The sequence below is a fragment of the Podarcis liolepis genome (genome assembly GCF_965112155.1).
Source record: "Podarcis liolepis genome assembly, chromosome: 15".
Classification (NCBI taxonomy): Eukaryota; Metazoa; Chordata; class Lepidosauria; order Squamata; family Lacertidae; genus Podarcis; species Podarcis liolepis.
In genome coordinates this window covers 39,026,723-39,044,290 of record NC_139566.1, presented here as the reverse complement: position 1 = coordinate 39,044,290, position 17,568 = coordinate 39,026,723, and the positions used below count along the sequence as shown (strand labels likewise).

The 17,568-nt window shown below is 45.1% G+C and overlaps 2 protein-coding genes across 5 annotated transcripts in view; one reads left to right on the top strand and one right to left on the bottom strand.

The window, feature by feature from the left end:
- Positions 1-17,568, bottom strand: part of LOC310693947 (craniofacial development protein 2-like) — a 257,303-nt gene that overhangs the window by 127,677 nt on the left and 112,058 nt on the right. The gene's annotated exons all lie outside the window — the stretch shown is intronic.
- RAN (RAN, member RAS oncogene family) lies at positions 3,649-11,506 on the top strand. 4 transcript variants are annotated; one of them, XM_083476512.1, is made up of 7 exons: positions 3,649-3,957; positions 4,949-5,000; positions 8,424-8,508; positions 9,177-9,302; positions 9,784-9,971; positions 10,835-11,005; positions 11,107-11,506. In XM_083476512.1, the coding sequence occupies exons 2-7, from the start codon at positions 4,962-4,964 to the stop codon at positions 11,149-11,151; spliced, it is 654 nt and encodes a 217-aa protein (XP_083332638.1). In that variant the 5' UTR covers positions 3,649-3,957; positions 4,949-4,961; the 3' UTR covers positions 11,152-11,506. The 4 variants fall into 4 exon arrangements, with proteins under 4 accessions (XP_083332638.1, XP_083332639.1, XP_083332640.1 ...); XM_083476513.1 differs by having other exon boundaries at positions 3,716-3,957; positions 4,952-5,000; XM_083476514.1 differs by lacking the exon at positions 3,649-3,957 and adding an exon at positions 4,189-4,392.

Here is a 17,568-nt window from a genome sequence, read left to right as displayed (position 1 = left end):
ATAACATTCTGGTCTGCTGCTGTGGAAAATCAATCTATAAAGAGATAAGGTGAGAAAATACACAAACTCCCTTCCTGACCTCTAGAGGCAAACTGATAAATTCTCAGAAGAAAAACACCCACAACCAACTCTGTTCATCACTTCATATAGCATGATCCATTAGAATCTGCTCTAATCAAAATAAATTTTAATTTGAATACAAATATTACTTATTTGTATAGCTGAAGCCTTTACAAAGCAAAATACATAAAACAGAATAAAATTAATTGCAGTTAAAACCAGGTATTCTGTCAGATAGTTTTGCTCTCTTGAATTTAACTTATCACCCCCACAAACTTTTCTCTTTAAAATGTCTGCTCTAAATAAGAAACAGACCACTTTTTCAAAGCTGTGGGGAACTGTCCCCTAATAAAAATTTAATCAGGACACCCAAAGAAATTATATCAGGATGAAAAGCCTTAGTTGATTTAGTTGTATCTAGTTCTGGCTGCCATGTTTTAAGGATTTTGGACTGGCATGTTGCCAAGGGTCCACTGGGGGGGGGGAACGAGTAAGATGGGGTGGGGAGCATTTTTCAGCTTGAGGGCCACATTGCTTTCTGGGCAACCTTTTAGGGGCCATACGCTGCAGTGGGCAGTGCCAGAGGCAAAAGATCAGTGACTATAAATTTTACCTTTGTACAGGATAGTTTCCACACACGCTCATGTATTGCCCATCCAGGAAACAAAGAGGCATTATCTGAGTTCAGGGATGTATGCCACTCAAAGGAGGGTCTGAACTAGGTTGAGTTGTGCAGTCTAGGGAGAGTTCCAAGGGCCAGAGAGAGAGATGCTTGGCAGTCCTCACTCACACACCCTTCAAGTGTCCCTATTTTCCAGGGACAGCCCCAGATGTACAGAAGTCGCCCTGGTTTCTGATTTGATCTTTCCATATCCCGTTTTCCCCTAGAATGTCCCTATTTTTATCAGAGAAATAATGGGAGCGTATGGAGTTAAGTGACCCCAGAGCCAAGCAGAGAAGCAAATATACATCTTTTTATAGGACATCTGAAGGCAGCCCTGCACAGGGAAGTTTTTAAATGCATGTTTTATTACATTTTTATATATGTTGGAAGCTGCCCAGAGTGGCTGGGGCAACCCAGTCAGATGGGCAGAGTGTTATTATTATTGAATAGGATGTCCCTATTTTCATCAGATAAATGTTGGAGGGCATGCTCTCAGCACCCATGCCTCAGGTTCCCTAGCCCCTGGTATAAGGAGAGGCAACATAAAGATATTGAACTATCTGAAGGCCTGGCCCAATGAAGGTGTTAGCATTTCACGCCTCTGATGCTGCAGATGAAATTGGCATAAATCACGTGCCTGTCTGGGAAGAGCGTGGGAACGGAAGACAGTCTTATCTCTACCGCAGTATGTACTATTTGTACTGTACTTTTGCTTTTACTTGTGCCTGTTCTTCTCTCGGAGCTGGAGAGAGAAGATACCATGAATCCTTTGAGGGCGCGAGTGATAATAATAATAATAATTTATTATTTCTACCCCGCCCATCTGGCTGGGCTTCCCCAGCAACTCTGGGTGGTTTCCAACAAAATATTAAAATACAGCAATGCATCAAACATTAAAAGCTTCCCTAAACAGTGACTACCTCTGAAGATGGTGGGCTCCCCTCCCTTGGCTTTTTAAAGAGAGGTTGGATGACCAACTGTCAGCAAGGCCAGACCACCCATGAGGCAAGTGCCCTGGACTACACAGCAGATCCAGCCTCCAAGGAATGGATTGCCCGCTGCTGTGTGACACCTCCTCAGCAGCCCCACCAATGCCACCGCTGCAGGAGTCTCAGGAGGTGCTGCTGGTCTCCTCTTACCCTTGTTCCTGATGCAGATCTTCACTCATCCCTGTGTGCGTGTGCCATTTTGTGGTTCGCCTCAGGTGCCAAAAACGGGGCCGGGCCGGCAGTAAGGGATTCTTCAGCAACTATTCCTGCATTGCAGGTGGACAGGCATGGACTAGATGGGGGGGGGCGGGGTCCATTCCAACACTACAATTCACCCGGTATAGCCGTGAGAAAACGTGTTTTGATTCAATTAAACGTTAATTAACGTTTAGCTGTTAAGAAGCGTAATGTTTAGTTGTTAAGTGTGGCGTGACAGTTAGCGTCTGGACTAGGACCCTGGACAGCAGGGTTTGAATGCCCACTCAGCCTTGGGCCAATCACCATCTCTTAGCCCAGGGGTCAGCAAACCTTTTCAGCAGGGGGCCGGTCCACTGTCCCTCAGACCTTGTGGGGGGCCGGACTATATTTTGGGTGGGAAAAAATAATGAACGAATTCCTATGCCCCACAAATAACCCAGAGATGCATTTTAAATAATAATAATAATAATAATAATAATAATAATTTATTTACACCCCACCCTTCCCGGTTCAGAAAACTGGGGTTAGGGTGGCTAACAACAAATTTAAAACACATAATTGTACTACGACATAGAAGCAACATAAAATACAATATAAAAGCATGAATAACAATAAAATTCAAAGTTCAAAATCAATTTGGGGGAAATCCATTCAATAAACATTAGATAGTCACCAGGGCTAGCTGGCTGAATTAGTCCTACTTGGGTCAGCGAGGAGGCCAGGGGAGAATTAGCTGTGGGGTCCCAGAGCAGGTAATCTTCATAAAAGGGGAGGGGAAGGGAAGGGAAGAAAAGGGAAATAAAAGATCAGGCTGAATTCAAATTAAAGGCCAGTCGGAATAGCTCTGCCTTACAGGCCCAATGGAAGGTTAAATCCTGCAGGGCCCTAGTCTCATGGGACAGAGCATTCCACCAGGTTGGAGCCATCACTGATAAGGCCCCGGCCCTGGTGGAGCATAGTCTGACTTCCTTAGGACCAGGGACCTTAGTCTAAACTATGGTTATTCATGGACCTTAAGGACCTCTGCAGGGCATACCAGGAGAGGTTTAGACCACAGCGCCATCCGTGTCCCCAGAAGGGAAAGGGGAGAGCAAAACTGAGCTCAGAAGCGACGAGACACAATAAAAGGCCACAATCTACTCATGCAAAAACACGCCGATTCCCAGACCATTTGGGGGCCGGATTTAGAAGGCGATTGGGCCAGAAGCGGCCCCCGGGCCTTAGTTTGCCTACCCATGCCTTAGCCTGACCTACCTCACAGGTAGGATGAAACGGGGAGGAGGAGAGCCATTGGGTTCATTGGAAGATAAAGGTTGTCTATAAATGTAATAATAATTTTAAACGCGGCCCACAAAGGACAGGAGCTGCGTGTGGGGGGAGAAGGCCGGCCCTCCCCTACAGCTCCTCTTCTGAGGTGAGCACAGCTGAGGCGCCTGGCTCTGCCTCATGGACGGGCTCCCGGCCCTGGAATTAACAGCAAGAGGCGCCCCGAGCGCAGGAGATAGTACGTGGGAAAGACGGAGGGAGGAGGCTAAAGAAGGAAAACAAGGCTTTCCCGCCACTATCTCCCACTCGAGGCTCAGCGCCGGGCCGCTTGCGTGCCTACTGCGCACGCGCGCCCAGGACAAAAAGTGTACTTCCAGGCTGCGGGCGGCCTTCGAGACGGGGCCGCGCGCATGCGCGCAAGTCCCACGCGACTCCCCGCGCGGCGCGTTTCAACCCCCCTCCCACGTGACAACCCGGCTCCTCCCACGGCGCTCTAGGCGTCCGTTGCGTGCTGCCCCCCCCCGACGTCGTCGCGTCTCCCGCCGTGCGCGCGCACGCAGGCCCTCCCTCCCTCCCGCCTTTTCCCAACCCACCCAGAGAGCCGAGCCCGCCTTTGCCTCGTTCTTTTTACGGCTATTTGAACCGCCGCGCTTCCGCCATCTTCTTCCTCAGCCGCCCGCCCAGTTTAAACACACACACACACACACGGAAAGAAAGAAAGAAACCAGAAGAGGAGGCGGCGGAAGCGGGAGAGAAAGAGCGGAGAGACGCATCGAGAAGGTAATGGACGGCGGTTAACGGGGTGGAGGGGAGAGAGAGAGAGAGATCCATGAGGAACGAAGCGGCGGCCTCTCCGCGGCGACGGCGAGGAGGCCTCACCGAGGAAACGGCCTTTGAGGCCTTCGAAGCTCTCGGGCCTCCTCGCGTGATTCCTGAGGAGAGAGGCCCAGGATTTACCTCACGCCGGCGGTGGGGGGGGAGGGGAGGGTGTCGGGATGCGGCGACGGGGTACGGGGGGGAGGGGAACCGCGGCGGGGACGCGGACGCACGCGCTCCGTCGCGCGCCCGCGTCACAATCCCTCGCGGTCCCTTTCCCCTCCTCGCGCCGTTAGTCGGGAGGCGAGGCGCGGAACGGCGGTTTGGAGGGGAGGCCGTTGAGGGAGAGAGAGAGAGAGAACTGCATTCCGCCCCCCCCCCACCGGCTCGAGGGCGCGAGTGAGTGCGCGGGGACGGGGATTCCGGGGGGGGGAGATGATGGGAGGGTCGACGCGCGGGGGGAGGGGGAAGAAACGAGAGGGAGCCCCCCCATTCCTTCCGTGTTTAAATCCTTATAATATATATATCTGTGCGTATATATGATGCATGCTGGTTTGGGAACGTAGAAAATGGATAAAAGGCCTTGGATATTTTTGGGGGGGCAGGGGGGGGAGTCTTGGATTATATTCTAAAATTTTGTTTCCTCTCTGCCTGCCCACGCCAATAGCAACTCTCTCCCCCCTCTCCCCATTTAATGCAGTTTCTCAATTCTGCTGAGCCATCCTGGGGGGGGGGGATGGGGGGGTGAGAGGGAGAGCATGGAGGGCGGGGAAAGAAAGGCGCGCGCGCGCACACACACAAAAAAAACCTTGGCCGCCATTTACTGCTTCCTCCCTGACCCGGATGGAGAGCGAGCCACGCGCCTTTTGGGCGGCGTGGGCAGATGAGCGCAGCACGGGAGTTTTTTTCTTTCTTTTCCTTTTTAACCTCAATCGGGCCTTTCTCTCTCTCTCAGTAGACGCAGCAGCATGGCCGCCCCGCAGGGAGAACCGCAAGTGCAGTTTAAGGTAAGGAGCGAGGCCGGGACACTCACACTTTCCTTATTTTCTTGCTTTTCTCTTTAAAAGAAACCACTTCTTTAAAACGCCTGGATACTAGCTTGGGAGCTTCCTTTGTTAGGCTGATGTTAAAACCCACAAGGATGTTCGTTAGGCTACATGTCTTGTAACCATGGCGGGCCGTTTTGTTAGGATTATTTATTTTTTTAAACACCACTCCTCTGTTGAGAAGGCTTCTGAGAGCTGCTTGCTTAAGATCGATAAAAACAGAATGGACCTTGTAAATCTTAAAAGTCTCCTAGGTTTGTTTGGGATCGGACATGTGGGGGATGCAATTCTGCATGCTTACTTAGAAAAAGGTCAATTGGATTTAATTCTCATTTAAGTGTGTATAGGATTGGAGGCCTGGGTGTCTGTGTTCTTTGTTTCCATAGGTTTTGATTACATTATTTATTCAAGAGAGGACTTGATGCTCAACTTTTCTGCCAGGGCTGTACAAATTACAATTTGATTAAGTTACCAATTAAAATGTGGGGACATATTTAAATAGGTAGGCAGAGTTATGGATGTTTGGGGACTTTTAAGATTTTTTTCCATTTTACAGTGAGCCATATATAGTAAATTGTGTTGTATGCTTTCAGTAGCAATTCCTTTCCTTCCTTCAGCGCTTTTTGTGGCACAATGTGTGACTTGTGCAATTTCTTTCTAACGACACATGTTCAATTAAAAAAACTACTTTCCACTTATTATGCTTCCACAGCTGAGTTATCTGTAAGCCTTTAAAAGTAGAGATCTAAGGGCAGTATAGTCTCAGATGCATGAAGTACTATCTTGCCTTTTGGTTGGATTAATAATAGCTCAGTCAGGGAAGTGATTGTACAAATTTGTACAGATCACTACATTTCACATCTTGGAAAAAGTATGGATTTCCAACACCTCACAAGTAGACTTTTTTCAACCCCCCCCCCCAAGAACCCACATTTATTCGAATGTTACAATACATTTTCAATCAATATATCCCCTTCACAGACACCTCTGTAATGATGGTGGCGTTAAAATATGCTGTTGTTCAGTAAAAGAGAAAAAGTGAGACCAGATGTCAAACGTATCTTTTTTGGGAGATACCTTTGATTAGTCACTGATGATTTGTGTTCTGATAGAGCGAAGTTCCAGTTGTTATTAACCCAAGCCTCTCTTGGTACAGTATTTTAGAAGTTCCTTCCATCGAGCAATAACAAGTAGACCTGAAAGGACTCTCCCTCTTCTCCCCCCAGTGCCCCCTAATTTGCTCTAGAGCAGAAGTTCCCAAATTCTGATCCACCGATTACTAGTGGTCCCTGAGCTTTGTTCAGGTGGTACATGGTGTGTTTTCAAAATGCAATTAAAAACCATACAACACCTAGCACGGTATGACAATTGTTAGAGCAGGCAGAAAATCCTTAAGTGGTCTGCCAACACCCATAGACCAGTCACATTGGTTAAAAGTTATTTAGGTTAAAGTTATTTATCACCCTTTGCGGTTTTTGCAGACTCCCATAGATAGATGCTTAAAAATGTAAATTATTTTTTATTCCTCTACTAGTCCAACTAGTCCACTAGGCTGAATGTAAGCCATGTACTGTACATTTTCCTCCGAATTAAATCCTGGAGGGCCAGCACCTATGGTATTACCTTCCTCTTCTATCCCAGGCAATGTGCAAAAAGAACATTTTGTCATCTGTTTGGTTTTCTACTCATCTTGAAGATGGGTAGGTTATAGGTTTTAAGCCTGGTTGAAGTGGCATTGGTTATGGTTATGAACATATTACATGGCAGCTATATGCCACTTACTCTGAATTAGTCCTATAAAGTCTGGTAGAATGGACATGTGCCAGTGTGTAAATGTTTTGTGGGATTAACCTATAAAGCCTTAAACGGCTCAGGACCACAATACCTCAAGGACCACATCTCACAATAAGAACTGACCTGGACTAGGTGGCAATGTGAGAATGGGCCTTTTCTACAGTGGCTGCCTGCTTGTGGAATGCTCTCCCCAGGAGGCTCGCTTGGTGCCTTACTTACATATCTTTAGGTACCAGATGAAAATGTGGGAACCTTTCATATGTTGTAGTAGTGCTCAGAAATGAAAAAAATATGGGTCACGATCTACAAGGAAATGAAAAAATTACTAAAAATCACATTTCACAAAAAAAAAAACAGAATCATTCCTTCTTGGGATTCTAACTAACATCCCAAAAGAAAGATCAAAATTATTTTTCTATGCAGTGACGGCGACTAGGGTACTAATAGCCAAGTACTGGAAGGGTGGCCATATACCAACTAGAGAAGATTGGCTACAGAAGCTGAGCGAGTACTTGGAACTCGCTAAGTTGACTGAAGCCTTAAGGAAAAAGTCAAAAAAAGTCCAGAAGGAATGGGAAAGCCTAAATATCTACCTATCGAGTCAGGGTTCAACAACCAAGATTTGGTTGTTTAGAATAAACCTGTAAGTAGGAAAATGTCTCCTTTATACCAAGATGAGGAATATATTGAAATACAGAGAAATAGCTTTAGTTATAAGAAATGAACCACTGTGAGGTCAATGGTAGTCAAAAAACCAAAAGTATAATAAAAAGAGGTTCACCCCATAAGGGTCAGCATCTTGGTAAAGAAATGACATTCTGGGCTGTCTATTAAAGTTACCTTGTATCATACTTATGTTCTTACTTTTTGCGTTTGCTCTGTTTACTTTTTCTTTGTCTTTTTTCTCTTTTCTTTTTTCTGTTTCTTTTCTTTTTTGTATTCAATTGAAATGTTTTTATACTTTGTTTCATTTGTATTTGCATAACAATTCAATAAAAAAAATTAAGAAAAGAAAATGTTGTTCTTCTACCAGGCCTTTGATAAAAACAATCTATGACCTTTTAAATGTGTTTGTGGAAAGGAGGTTATGGGGGGGTTGTTACTATGTTATGTATTTTGTGTTTTCATTTTGAATATGTTGTATACCACTGATCTTTGGATGAAGGGCAGTATATAAATTTAATAATGAAATGAAATAAGCTATTGGCTGCAGTTGATGCAGTATTTGAGTTTTAAAGTGGTTTAATGTAAATTAGCTATCTTAAACCCCAGTACTTAATACATTTGTTTTACATTCTTTATTTCTAGTAGCTCAAAGTGCCATATTTGGTTCCCCCTAATTACCTCCACCCACCCTCCACAACAATCCTTTGTGGAAAGTTAGGTTGTGAGAGAATTACTGGCCTGAGGCCAGCCAGCGAACTTCATGGCTATGTGGGGATTTGAACTAGGATTTCCCCTGTCCTGGTCTAAAACTCTCACCTCTTTACCTGTCTAGCTGGAGAAATAGTTCCATTGTTGGTAGAAGTTAACCTAGGATGTAGTTGCAGTACAAAAGTATCTGAATTCTTTAAATTTGTATTTCAACAGCTTGTTTTGGTTGGTGACGGTGGTACTGGTAAAACAACATTTGTAAAACGTCACTTGACTGGTGAATTTGAGAAGAAGTATGTAGGTATGTCAAATGTCTTCCTTTTTCTATTATGCTGCAATATTAGTGATATGTAATCTTTTATCTATGTACGTTTCACTTTGGTGGCTTTTTTTGGCAAAGTAGATTTCAGTAAAATAAAGTGGTAATGTGTTTTTTGTAATGTACAAGTTTTTTTGAGCATTTACAGTTGTGTGACTTAACACTATAAGTTAAGGGGGCATCTGAATTGTAACAGAATTGGATTTTTTCTCCTTTGTCAGTTGATTGATCTTGGAAGAGGGGAGGGCGGTAGGCAAAATAAATTGGTTCTAGGGAAAGAATGTACCAGATCATGCAATGAAAAATGTGAAGCTGTAGATCAGGGCTGATGAACCTAATATTGGACTGCAAGTTGCATCAGCCCCAGCCTGGAGTTGGAGCCCAGCAACTTCTGGAGAACCTCAGGTTTCTCCATCCCTTATTTAAATGGAGGCCTTTAAAGGCAGCGTCACAGGCATCTTAGATCTTTAATCGACAAGATAAAAAACATCCCATTGTTTTGGGCAAGTGGTTTATGATGGTCAGTCTTATTAAACAGGTGAAGGTGAATAACCCTTATATAAGTGAAGGATCATATTTTCCTCATGTTTTGTCACACTTGCTGATAGCCTACAGGTCAATATTTCAATTAGAATTTTATGTAATTGCAGCTACTCTGGGTGTTGAAGTTCATCCTCTGGTGTTCCACACTAACAGAGGTCCTATTAAATTTAATGTATGGGACACAGCTGGACAGGAGAAATTTGGAGGTCTGCGAGATGGCTACTACATCCAAGGTAAGTTGTCTGCACAGCTATTTGGACTGATTAACTGCTCAAAGCACATTTTTGCTACCTGACCAGAGTGTGAAATGTCTGTAATTTAATTGCAGCAACCTCTAGTTTTAATTTGGCTTTTTGAAGGGCATCTGCCAATGTAATCACTGGCAGCTACTTGTGAAGGTTTGGTCTGCACCAATGTGTTATGTTTTAGATTATCACAATTGTGCAGGACTTTCGTTGGAAGACATCAGAAAGTAACTAAATCAACTTAAGCAGAGGTTTTTTGCCATCTTCATGCTTTATTTTGAAATGTTGGGTTGTGGGCTCTTTAATCATAAAAATAAAGCTGCTAAGGTCAGTTTTTGAGGTAACACATCAAGGGTTGGTGGGTCTGCTAAAGGAGCACCTGTAAAATACTAGATTTTGAGTTTGGATAGCTGTACATCGTGTGAGTTTGATCCCTGTTAATTAACTACAAATCGTTTCAACTTTTTAGCTCAATGTGCCATCATAATGTTTGATGTAACATCAAGAGTTACATACAAGAACGTACCCAATTGGCATAGAGATCTGGTACGGGTGTGTGAGAATATCCCCATAGTTTTGTGTGGCAACAAAGTGGATATCAAGGACAGGAAAGTCAAAGCAAAGTCGATTGTCTTTCACAGGAAGAAGAACCTGCAGGTAAGATAAAGTTCTGCTAAAGATAGTAGTTAAGATGGGAAGACAAAAGCAGTAGGGTGGCGTGTCAGTTGTTTTGGGAAGAAGTAAAGGAGCCACGTCCTCTGTAATTTTGGTTTCTTAGTTCACATTACATTTCTCAGCTGCTTGCTTTAGAAAAATTTAGATAATGAAGTCTACTTCTGAATTCCTTCTGATGATTAGTATGTAAAAGGCTATGTTAAAGGAAGCTTCATTGGAAGATAATTCTACTTTTGTCAACTAGTTGCATCAAGGACATCTCAAGACTCCACAGCTGGGTGTATGTTTATGCATACAGATACGACTAGAGGGATACAGAAAATCATTGGGACTAAAAGCATTGTACCATACTTGAATGTCTACATGAGGGCTCCAATATTCAGGATGGGATTAAGTGGTAATTAGGACTGGGCTATGTCAGCTTTTCAGCGTCGTGATGTATCGCCAGTCAAACATTACGATACAGTGATACATTGCCATGTTGAAAAGCAGAGGGATGAACAAGCTACAGCCTATGTGTGCCAGGCACTGGCAGGCAGGCACATCCACGATACACCGCCAGGTGAAAGGGCCATCACACACTGGCCCTCAAACCCAGGCCTAGTGGTGGTAGTGCACAAGTCTTCTGAGGTTCTATGCAATGTTAATTTTCCACCTTGTAGTGGGAGAGAAATCATTGGGCTTATATGCCCATTGAGGAAAACTCTTCATGAATCTGCAGGGCTTGTGCCACAGTTAAACAGTATGCGTTGTAAGCTGCTGCAGGACTTTGTTTCTGCAACAACATATGGACACTGATTGCCCTCTTGTTTGTTTCTAAATGCACAATCTCTCTCTTCCTCCAGTACTACGATATTTCAGCCAAGAGTAACTATAATTTTGAGAAACCCTTTCTTTGGCTGGCAAGAAAGCTAATTGGAGATCCCAACTTGGAATTTGTTGCCATGCCTGCTCTTGCACCACCAGAGGTCGTTATGGATCCAGCATTGGCAGCACAGTATGAGCAAGATTTACAGGTAAATGAGCTCATAAAAGGACTTGAGATCGTGATCTGCTTGTTGTTGCCATTGACTTTAGAATGTTACTAAACTTGTTTTCCCTCTCCCCCCCATTCCAGATTGCTCAGACCACTGCACTGCCAGATGAAGATGATGATCTGTGAGGGAGTGAAGCTGGAGCCCAGCGTCAGAAGTCTAGTTTTATAGGCAACTGTCCTGTGATGTCAGTGGTGCAGCGTGTTTGCCACTTTATTATTCTAGCTGAGCAGAACATGTGCTTTAATCTTTGAAATGCTGAAAGAGAGAATGGGCTTTGGAGTGAATGTGGCAGTTAAAAAAAATTCCTTCATTTTGGACCTGCATATTTAGCTGTTTTGGACTGCAATTTACTCCCCATTTTGAGTTTTGAATCTGACTGCTGCAGTCGCATCACAGTATTCAGTGGTAAATCTTGTTTGTTACTGTCATTCCCATTCCTTTTTCTTTAGACCATAATAAAGTTGTATTTCAAATATCCAAGCAAGTGACTCTTCATGAATTTAAGAATAGTTATTCAGAGTCCTCAAAGCTTCAACCAAATTGGGGCAGAGTAAAAACACTTTTACCCCTAAACAGGCCAAGTGCTCTGGCTAGCAGTCAGAGTAAATTCACATTCTGGAAAAGCTGCCATACTTGGATTTAAGACAATTGGATTGTGTTGGGGTTGAATTGAAATTGCAGCATTGGGCCTAATCATTTAGGTCTGCCTTTTGGAGATTTGTCCATAGCACTGTAAAGGCATGCAGTAGGGAACAGTTTCATCACTGGGCTGCCGATAGGCAATACTGTACTATATCTTTGAAGCAGCACTTTGTAGCAAATTAACTGAAAGCAAGTTTTATGGGACTTTATTCTGAAATTACCAGTTCACTTTCCTTTGTACAAGTTAGGAGAGGCTAGCCAAATAAAGTGTAATACTAAAGCATCCTAAAGTGCTGTGCATGTTAACCAGTTGTGTAGTGTTTGGGCGGTTTTCGTTGTTGTGTGCTGGGAAGGTGGGGCGGTAACCATTTACTCTGCCAGTGTATATGGAAGCTTTCCTTCAGACACTAATTGCCTGTGGAAGTTTGCTTTCCAGATCATAGAGTTATGTCAGGTGGGCAAAGGGCTTACCTCTCTAGCATTGCACTTCTAAATAAAATTCCACCCTGCATAGAAGCTATTCACAATTTTTCAAATGCCCATGGTGTTTTGCTAGCTACTTGGTTTCTGTTCTGGTGAGGCTGGGCCCAAAGCAAGAAAAATCATGGGAAGGAGAAACGCTGGAAAAAGGAAACACCAGTGTTTAGGCTCTTTAATTTTTATAAACCATGTCATGAGAGAGATCCTATATTGGCAATAAATACAGTAAAAGGAGAGCATGTAGAATGAACACTGCAACAAAGAGTTTCAGAAGACTAAATACTCTGGCTGTATGTTAATGTGATTCCAAAGTACATGGTGTAGTTAATTTCAGTTCTTGAGCTAGGGAATTTCAACAGAAAGTATTCAACTAACCTGCCTTATTAGAAGTAGATCCATTGAAATTAATGGACCCATCTTAGTCATATTGAGCAATTATAGAGTGGCTCTATTCTTGCATCTCAGCCATACCCTGTTCCCACAATTGGTGTGGTGCATGGTTTTAGTGCTATTGTTGCTACTAAACTCTAGCCTTCCAAGCTGCCAAAATCGTATCTCCGCACAATCTTAGAATGTATGTATGACCCAGATCCTAAGAAATTCAACTTAAAACAGATCTATTGAAATATAGTGAAAGAAATTGTAATTAAATCCTTGGACTTAAACAAATGAGGAAGTCTTCTTTCTGGCTTGCATCCTTTGATAAGGTAACAAAAATACTGGGATGCTAGGGGCTGTGCCTCTGCTTGCCCCCCCCCCTACCATTCCCACCATATTAACCCACTAGATCTTTCCCTTCCCACTCCATGCAACTACTTTCGCTTTTTACCTCCCCAACTTCCATTTCTGAAACTTCTGTTTCACAGCCCCACTGCAGCTGGTTTAAGCATCTCCCCTATGTCACAACTCTCCTTTTGTGCACCCCTTTGCACACAAACAACCTATATGGTAACCTGCATCTTCCTGATCCAACATGTTGCAACTGCTAAGCACCCTTTTCACCTGCCCAATCAGTGAAGCCACCTCTCCTGTTCAGACCCTTTTACGCCCTTGCTCTCAACTCCATTCCCATGCCTCCTGCTATTTTGCAGCCCCCTTTGCAGTCCCATTTTAACTTTGCCCCCCTTTCCCCCTCTACCCTTCTGCTTATACCCTTTTCAATTTTCACTTGTACATAGGTCACCACCATTTACAGGCCTTACCCTATTCTGCAGCCCCCTTTGCTCACCCCCCCATGCTGCTATATGTATCTTTAAGATGACTAGACTTAAGAGCAGGCCTGTCTGCTTGTTCAGCTAGAGAAGGTTGAAGTTCAGTAGGTGAATGTACTTACATGACTGTTTGCTTGTGAATAAAGCATACTTTCTAAAGTTCTTCGAATTAGGAACTTCATGTTGAAGGCAACACATGGTGTATCAGAAATGAAATACAATGTGGGATGGTACTGTAATTTCTTTTTGGGGGGGAGGTGCATATATACTCACAGCTTCAAGCCCCTCCCATATTCTTTCAGCTCTCTGGACCTGCCTCATATTCTCATAGTTCTGGGTCTTGCTTAATTCAAACCTCCGCTCTTGTTGAAAGCTGCCATTTCAGAATCTTTTCCTTCCCTGCCCTGGCTTCCTGCAAAAGATACGGCACTACAAATCCTCCAACGGTGACTGTTCAATGACAGCCTTAGGTTTTTGTGCATATAGGGGGAAAGTGCCCATTGTAGTTTAATGGTATATCAAAAAGACTGCAAGCCTTAAAAGTGGACATACAATAATAAAACCAGGAAAATATGAAGGACTGTCACATTTCTTTGGCATGAACTTTTGTAAGCTATGAAGTGAAGGTGTACTGTCTGTGGGTTTGCAGAGAGAAATGTAAACATTGGTGTTAAATGGTAATGAAACAGTTATAATATAATTAAAGTCTAGGTTAGGCAAAATTAAGCCTAGTGCCAATTCATAACGGCAGTAATTTGTGTTAAAAGTGGAAGTACATTGTGATAGTACCCGCAGCGGAAGAGATAAGACATTCTACCTTTCCCAGGCTTGTCCCAGACAGGCATGTGATTTACAACAATCTCATCTGCAGCATCAGAGGAGTGAAATTGCTAACAACTCGATCCAGAATTGCCAGTTCCTAGGGGTAGGAAAATGAGAGGTGCAAAAGTGTAAACTTTTTTGGCAGGGAGCAGGTAGTCCCATGTAGCAGCTTGGAGTTAAAAGATTAATCCCAGATCAGGAAGCTTAAAGATTACTATCTTTCTACTGAAAAATGCCCTCAGATTTTATATTAAATATGCAATAGAACACTGACGGAAACCAGATTGCATGGAAGCATCGTTTACTGTGGTCTAAACCAGTGTTTTTCAACCTTTTTTGGGCTAAGGCACACTTGTTTCATGAAAAAAATCACGAGGCACACCACCACTGTGCGGAGAGGGAGATGTCAGAGCCCCGCTGCTCTCTATGGGGAATCGGATGAGAGCGGACCGCCTGTCCGCTCTCATCCGATCCCATCCGATCTGATCCCCACCCAGGACGGATGGGAAATAGGGTGGACACAGTCTGGCGCCCGCCTAGTGGGCGAAATTTTGACTTTTTTTAAAAAAAAACCTTGGGCTTATTTTTACTCATGACAATATTTGTTAAAAATATTACATCTGCCTTTGAGAAGAGAGAGTATCATATTTTTATAATGTGGAAAAATAAACTCTACAGACATCCCAAATTGGCACACAGGTGCTTTAAAATAACATCCTCTCACAGGATAATTCCAAAGGGGTGCTTTGCTCCCACCCTGTTTACCCAATTATTCTTTAAACACACTGGACTGCATGAATGGGTATAAGACGAGAATACCTAAAAACAGTAAAATGTTTATTTTCTTAGAAAAAAAAAGAGGGATTCAAACTGATTGTGGTCACAATGTCCATCTGTTTAACCTTGAAGTCCCCCCCCCCCCGCACGCTCTCCTTCCTCGGCGCCTCTCGCTCCCTGGAGAGGCCGCCCAGCGCGGGGCTCTCGCCGTCTGCCTGCCTGGCTGCCTGCAAGCTCGGCGAGCAGCGCCTCCGTCCGCAGCGCCCGCCTCGCGGCTCTCGAGTGGCGCTCGCCCGGGAGGACACGCCGAAGCCCGGGAGCTTCTTCCTCCGCCCCCCGGAGCCGGAGCACCGCTTGGAGCGCCGAGGAAGGAGAGTGCGCTGGGGGAGGGGACTTCAAGGTTAAACAGATGAGAGCCGCGAGGCAGGCGCTGCGGATGGAGGCGCTGCCCACCGAGCTCGCAGGCAGCCAGGCAGGCAGACGGCGGGAGCCCCGCGCTGGGCGGCCTCTCCTCGCCGCCGCCGCGGCACACCAGGCAACATCTCGCGGCACACTAGTGTGCCGCGGAACAGTGGTTGAAAAACACTGGTCTAAACCACTGAGCCTCTTGGGCTTGCTGATTGGAAGGTTGGCGGTTCAAATCTCTGTGACGGGGTGAGCTCCCGTTGCTCTGTCCCAGCTCCTGCCAACTTGCAGTTCAAAAGCGCACTAGTGCAAGCAGATAAATAGGTACTGCTGCAGCGGGAAGGTTAACTGCGTTTCTGTGTGCTTTGGTTTCCGTCACGGTATTCCTTTGCACCAGAAGTGATAAAGTCATGCTGGCCACATGACCCGGAAAGCTGTCTGTGGACAAACACCAGCTCCCTCAGACTGAAAGTGAGATGAGCGCCGCAACCCACCTAGGGGTCCTTTACCTTTTGGTCTATTGTGTGAAGGTTGTGCTTGTATGTGTTTGTTCAGTATTTACCAGTAGTGAAGCTGCAATTGGCAGCTGGTTCCCAGCAAAGAAACACCCACTGAAACTCATGAGCGAGCTTCATTCGGGTAAAGAAAAGCCCTTTAATCATGATTATTAGAATTTATTTTGTCACTATCCACAAGTCTAAATTCTACATAGAGTTGACCTACTGAAATTAATAAACCAAGTCATGCCCATTTCAGGGGGCTGAATCAGTAGAATTTAGTTGAATACAATCCAGTGTGACTTACGGTAACTAAAGTTGTATTTTGTATTCTAAAATTTAAAAGTATTCATACACTAATTATGCATAATAAGTAAATACCCCCTCTGCAAAACCCATTACCTGGGCACGATCACCAGTGTCTTTCAGAAAAAGATCCATGTACTACAAAGATATTAGTACTCAAAATGCCTGGGAGAACAGAAACACATTTTCCTGGTGCTGAAAAGAGGTTCATGTTGGTTAATGCTGAATTCCAGAAATGGCCCACCACCACTGCAAAGGTCTGTCTCTTGGTCACCACCTTCTGCAGGAGGGGCACAAGGAGAAGACCTCTGATTATTATCTTGGAATTCAGGTAACTCCATAAAAAAAGAGGCCTTAAAATACTGGAGTGGAGGTGTTTATCTCTGCAGAGCACACAAACGTCTGAACCTCCGTTTTACAGTTTTAAAAACACTGTCATTCTGGATCTCTTTTAGTTTAATTCCCGTGTGTTTCTTCCTTTTATCTTATCATTGCAAGTGAAGACAGAATCGTGATCACCACCAACCAGCTGAGGCAGAGCTTTGCACGTGTACAGATAACTAGCTTCACTTGTCCCAACTATGTCAAGCTCTTAGAACTGTTGTGAGGAGACAGGGGAATGAATCTTGCCTCTCAGCTGGGTCCCGGAAGTGGGAGAGACCTGACCAGCTTCACCAAAGCCTCGCTGCACCTCCGGGTCATGAGGAGACCCTCCCCAGAGCCCGAAGAGGATATACTGTACGGGCTCTGGGGTGGCACAGGTGAGCCGGAGGAGCAGCTCGCAGCTATCAGGTGATTCACGGCAAAGCAGAGCAAGGCCCTAAGCAGCTCTGGTTCACATGATACATCAGGGGTCAGCCAACTTTTTCCACAGGGGGCCAGTCCACAGTCCCTCCCCAGCCGCCGCCTCAGTTTGCGCTTGCTTCATTTGCCGAAGGGCTGGCAGCAGTGGCACAAAATGGGCTTCCCGCCTAGAGAAAGAAGGCGCTTCACTTATCTTCCCAGGGGCTGCCACCACCACCGCTTCTTCTCATGAAGCGGGTAGGCAGAGCGAGCTCATCCGCTACGCTCTCTGGCCCACAGGAGCACCAGGGCGGCAGGGGCAGGAGGAAGAGGCTGAGTGGCGGCGGCTCTGCCAATCAAACCAGTGTGCGGCGTTTGATTGACAGAGATGTCCCTGCGCTGTGCTGAGGTAAACCAAAAACGGTGTTTGATTGGCAGAGCCGCCGCTGCTTGGCCTCTTCCTCCTGTGGCCATTGCAGGAGTCTTGGCTTCGTGGTGGGTTCCAGCTTCGCTGCGCGGGCCAGATTTATGAGCCTGGGGGGCCGCATCCGGCTCCCGGGCCTTAGTTTGCCTACCCCTGTGATATACAGTGGATGCTCGGGTTGCGAACGTGAGCCGT

Bases quoted from the DNA above. Each gene is read 5' to 3' on its own strand.
- RAN (XM_083476512.1), top strand. From the start codon at position 4,962: ATGGCCGCCCCGCAGGGAGAACCGCAAGTGCAGTTTAAG. The intron at 5,001-8,423 runs GTAAGGAGCGAG...GTATTTCAACAG, and splicing joins AACCGCAAGTGCAGTTTAAG to CTTGTTTTGGTTGGTGACGG. The intron at 9,972-10,834 runs GTAAGATAAAGT...CTCTTCCTCCAG, and splicing joins ACAGGAAGAAGAACCTGCAG to TACTACGATATTTCAGCCAA.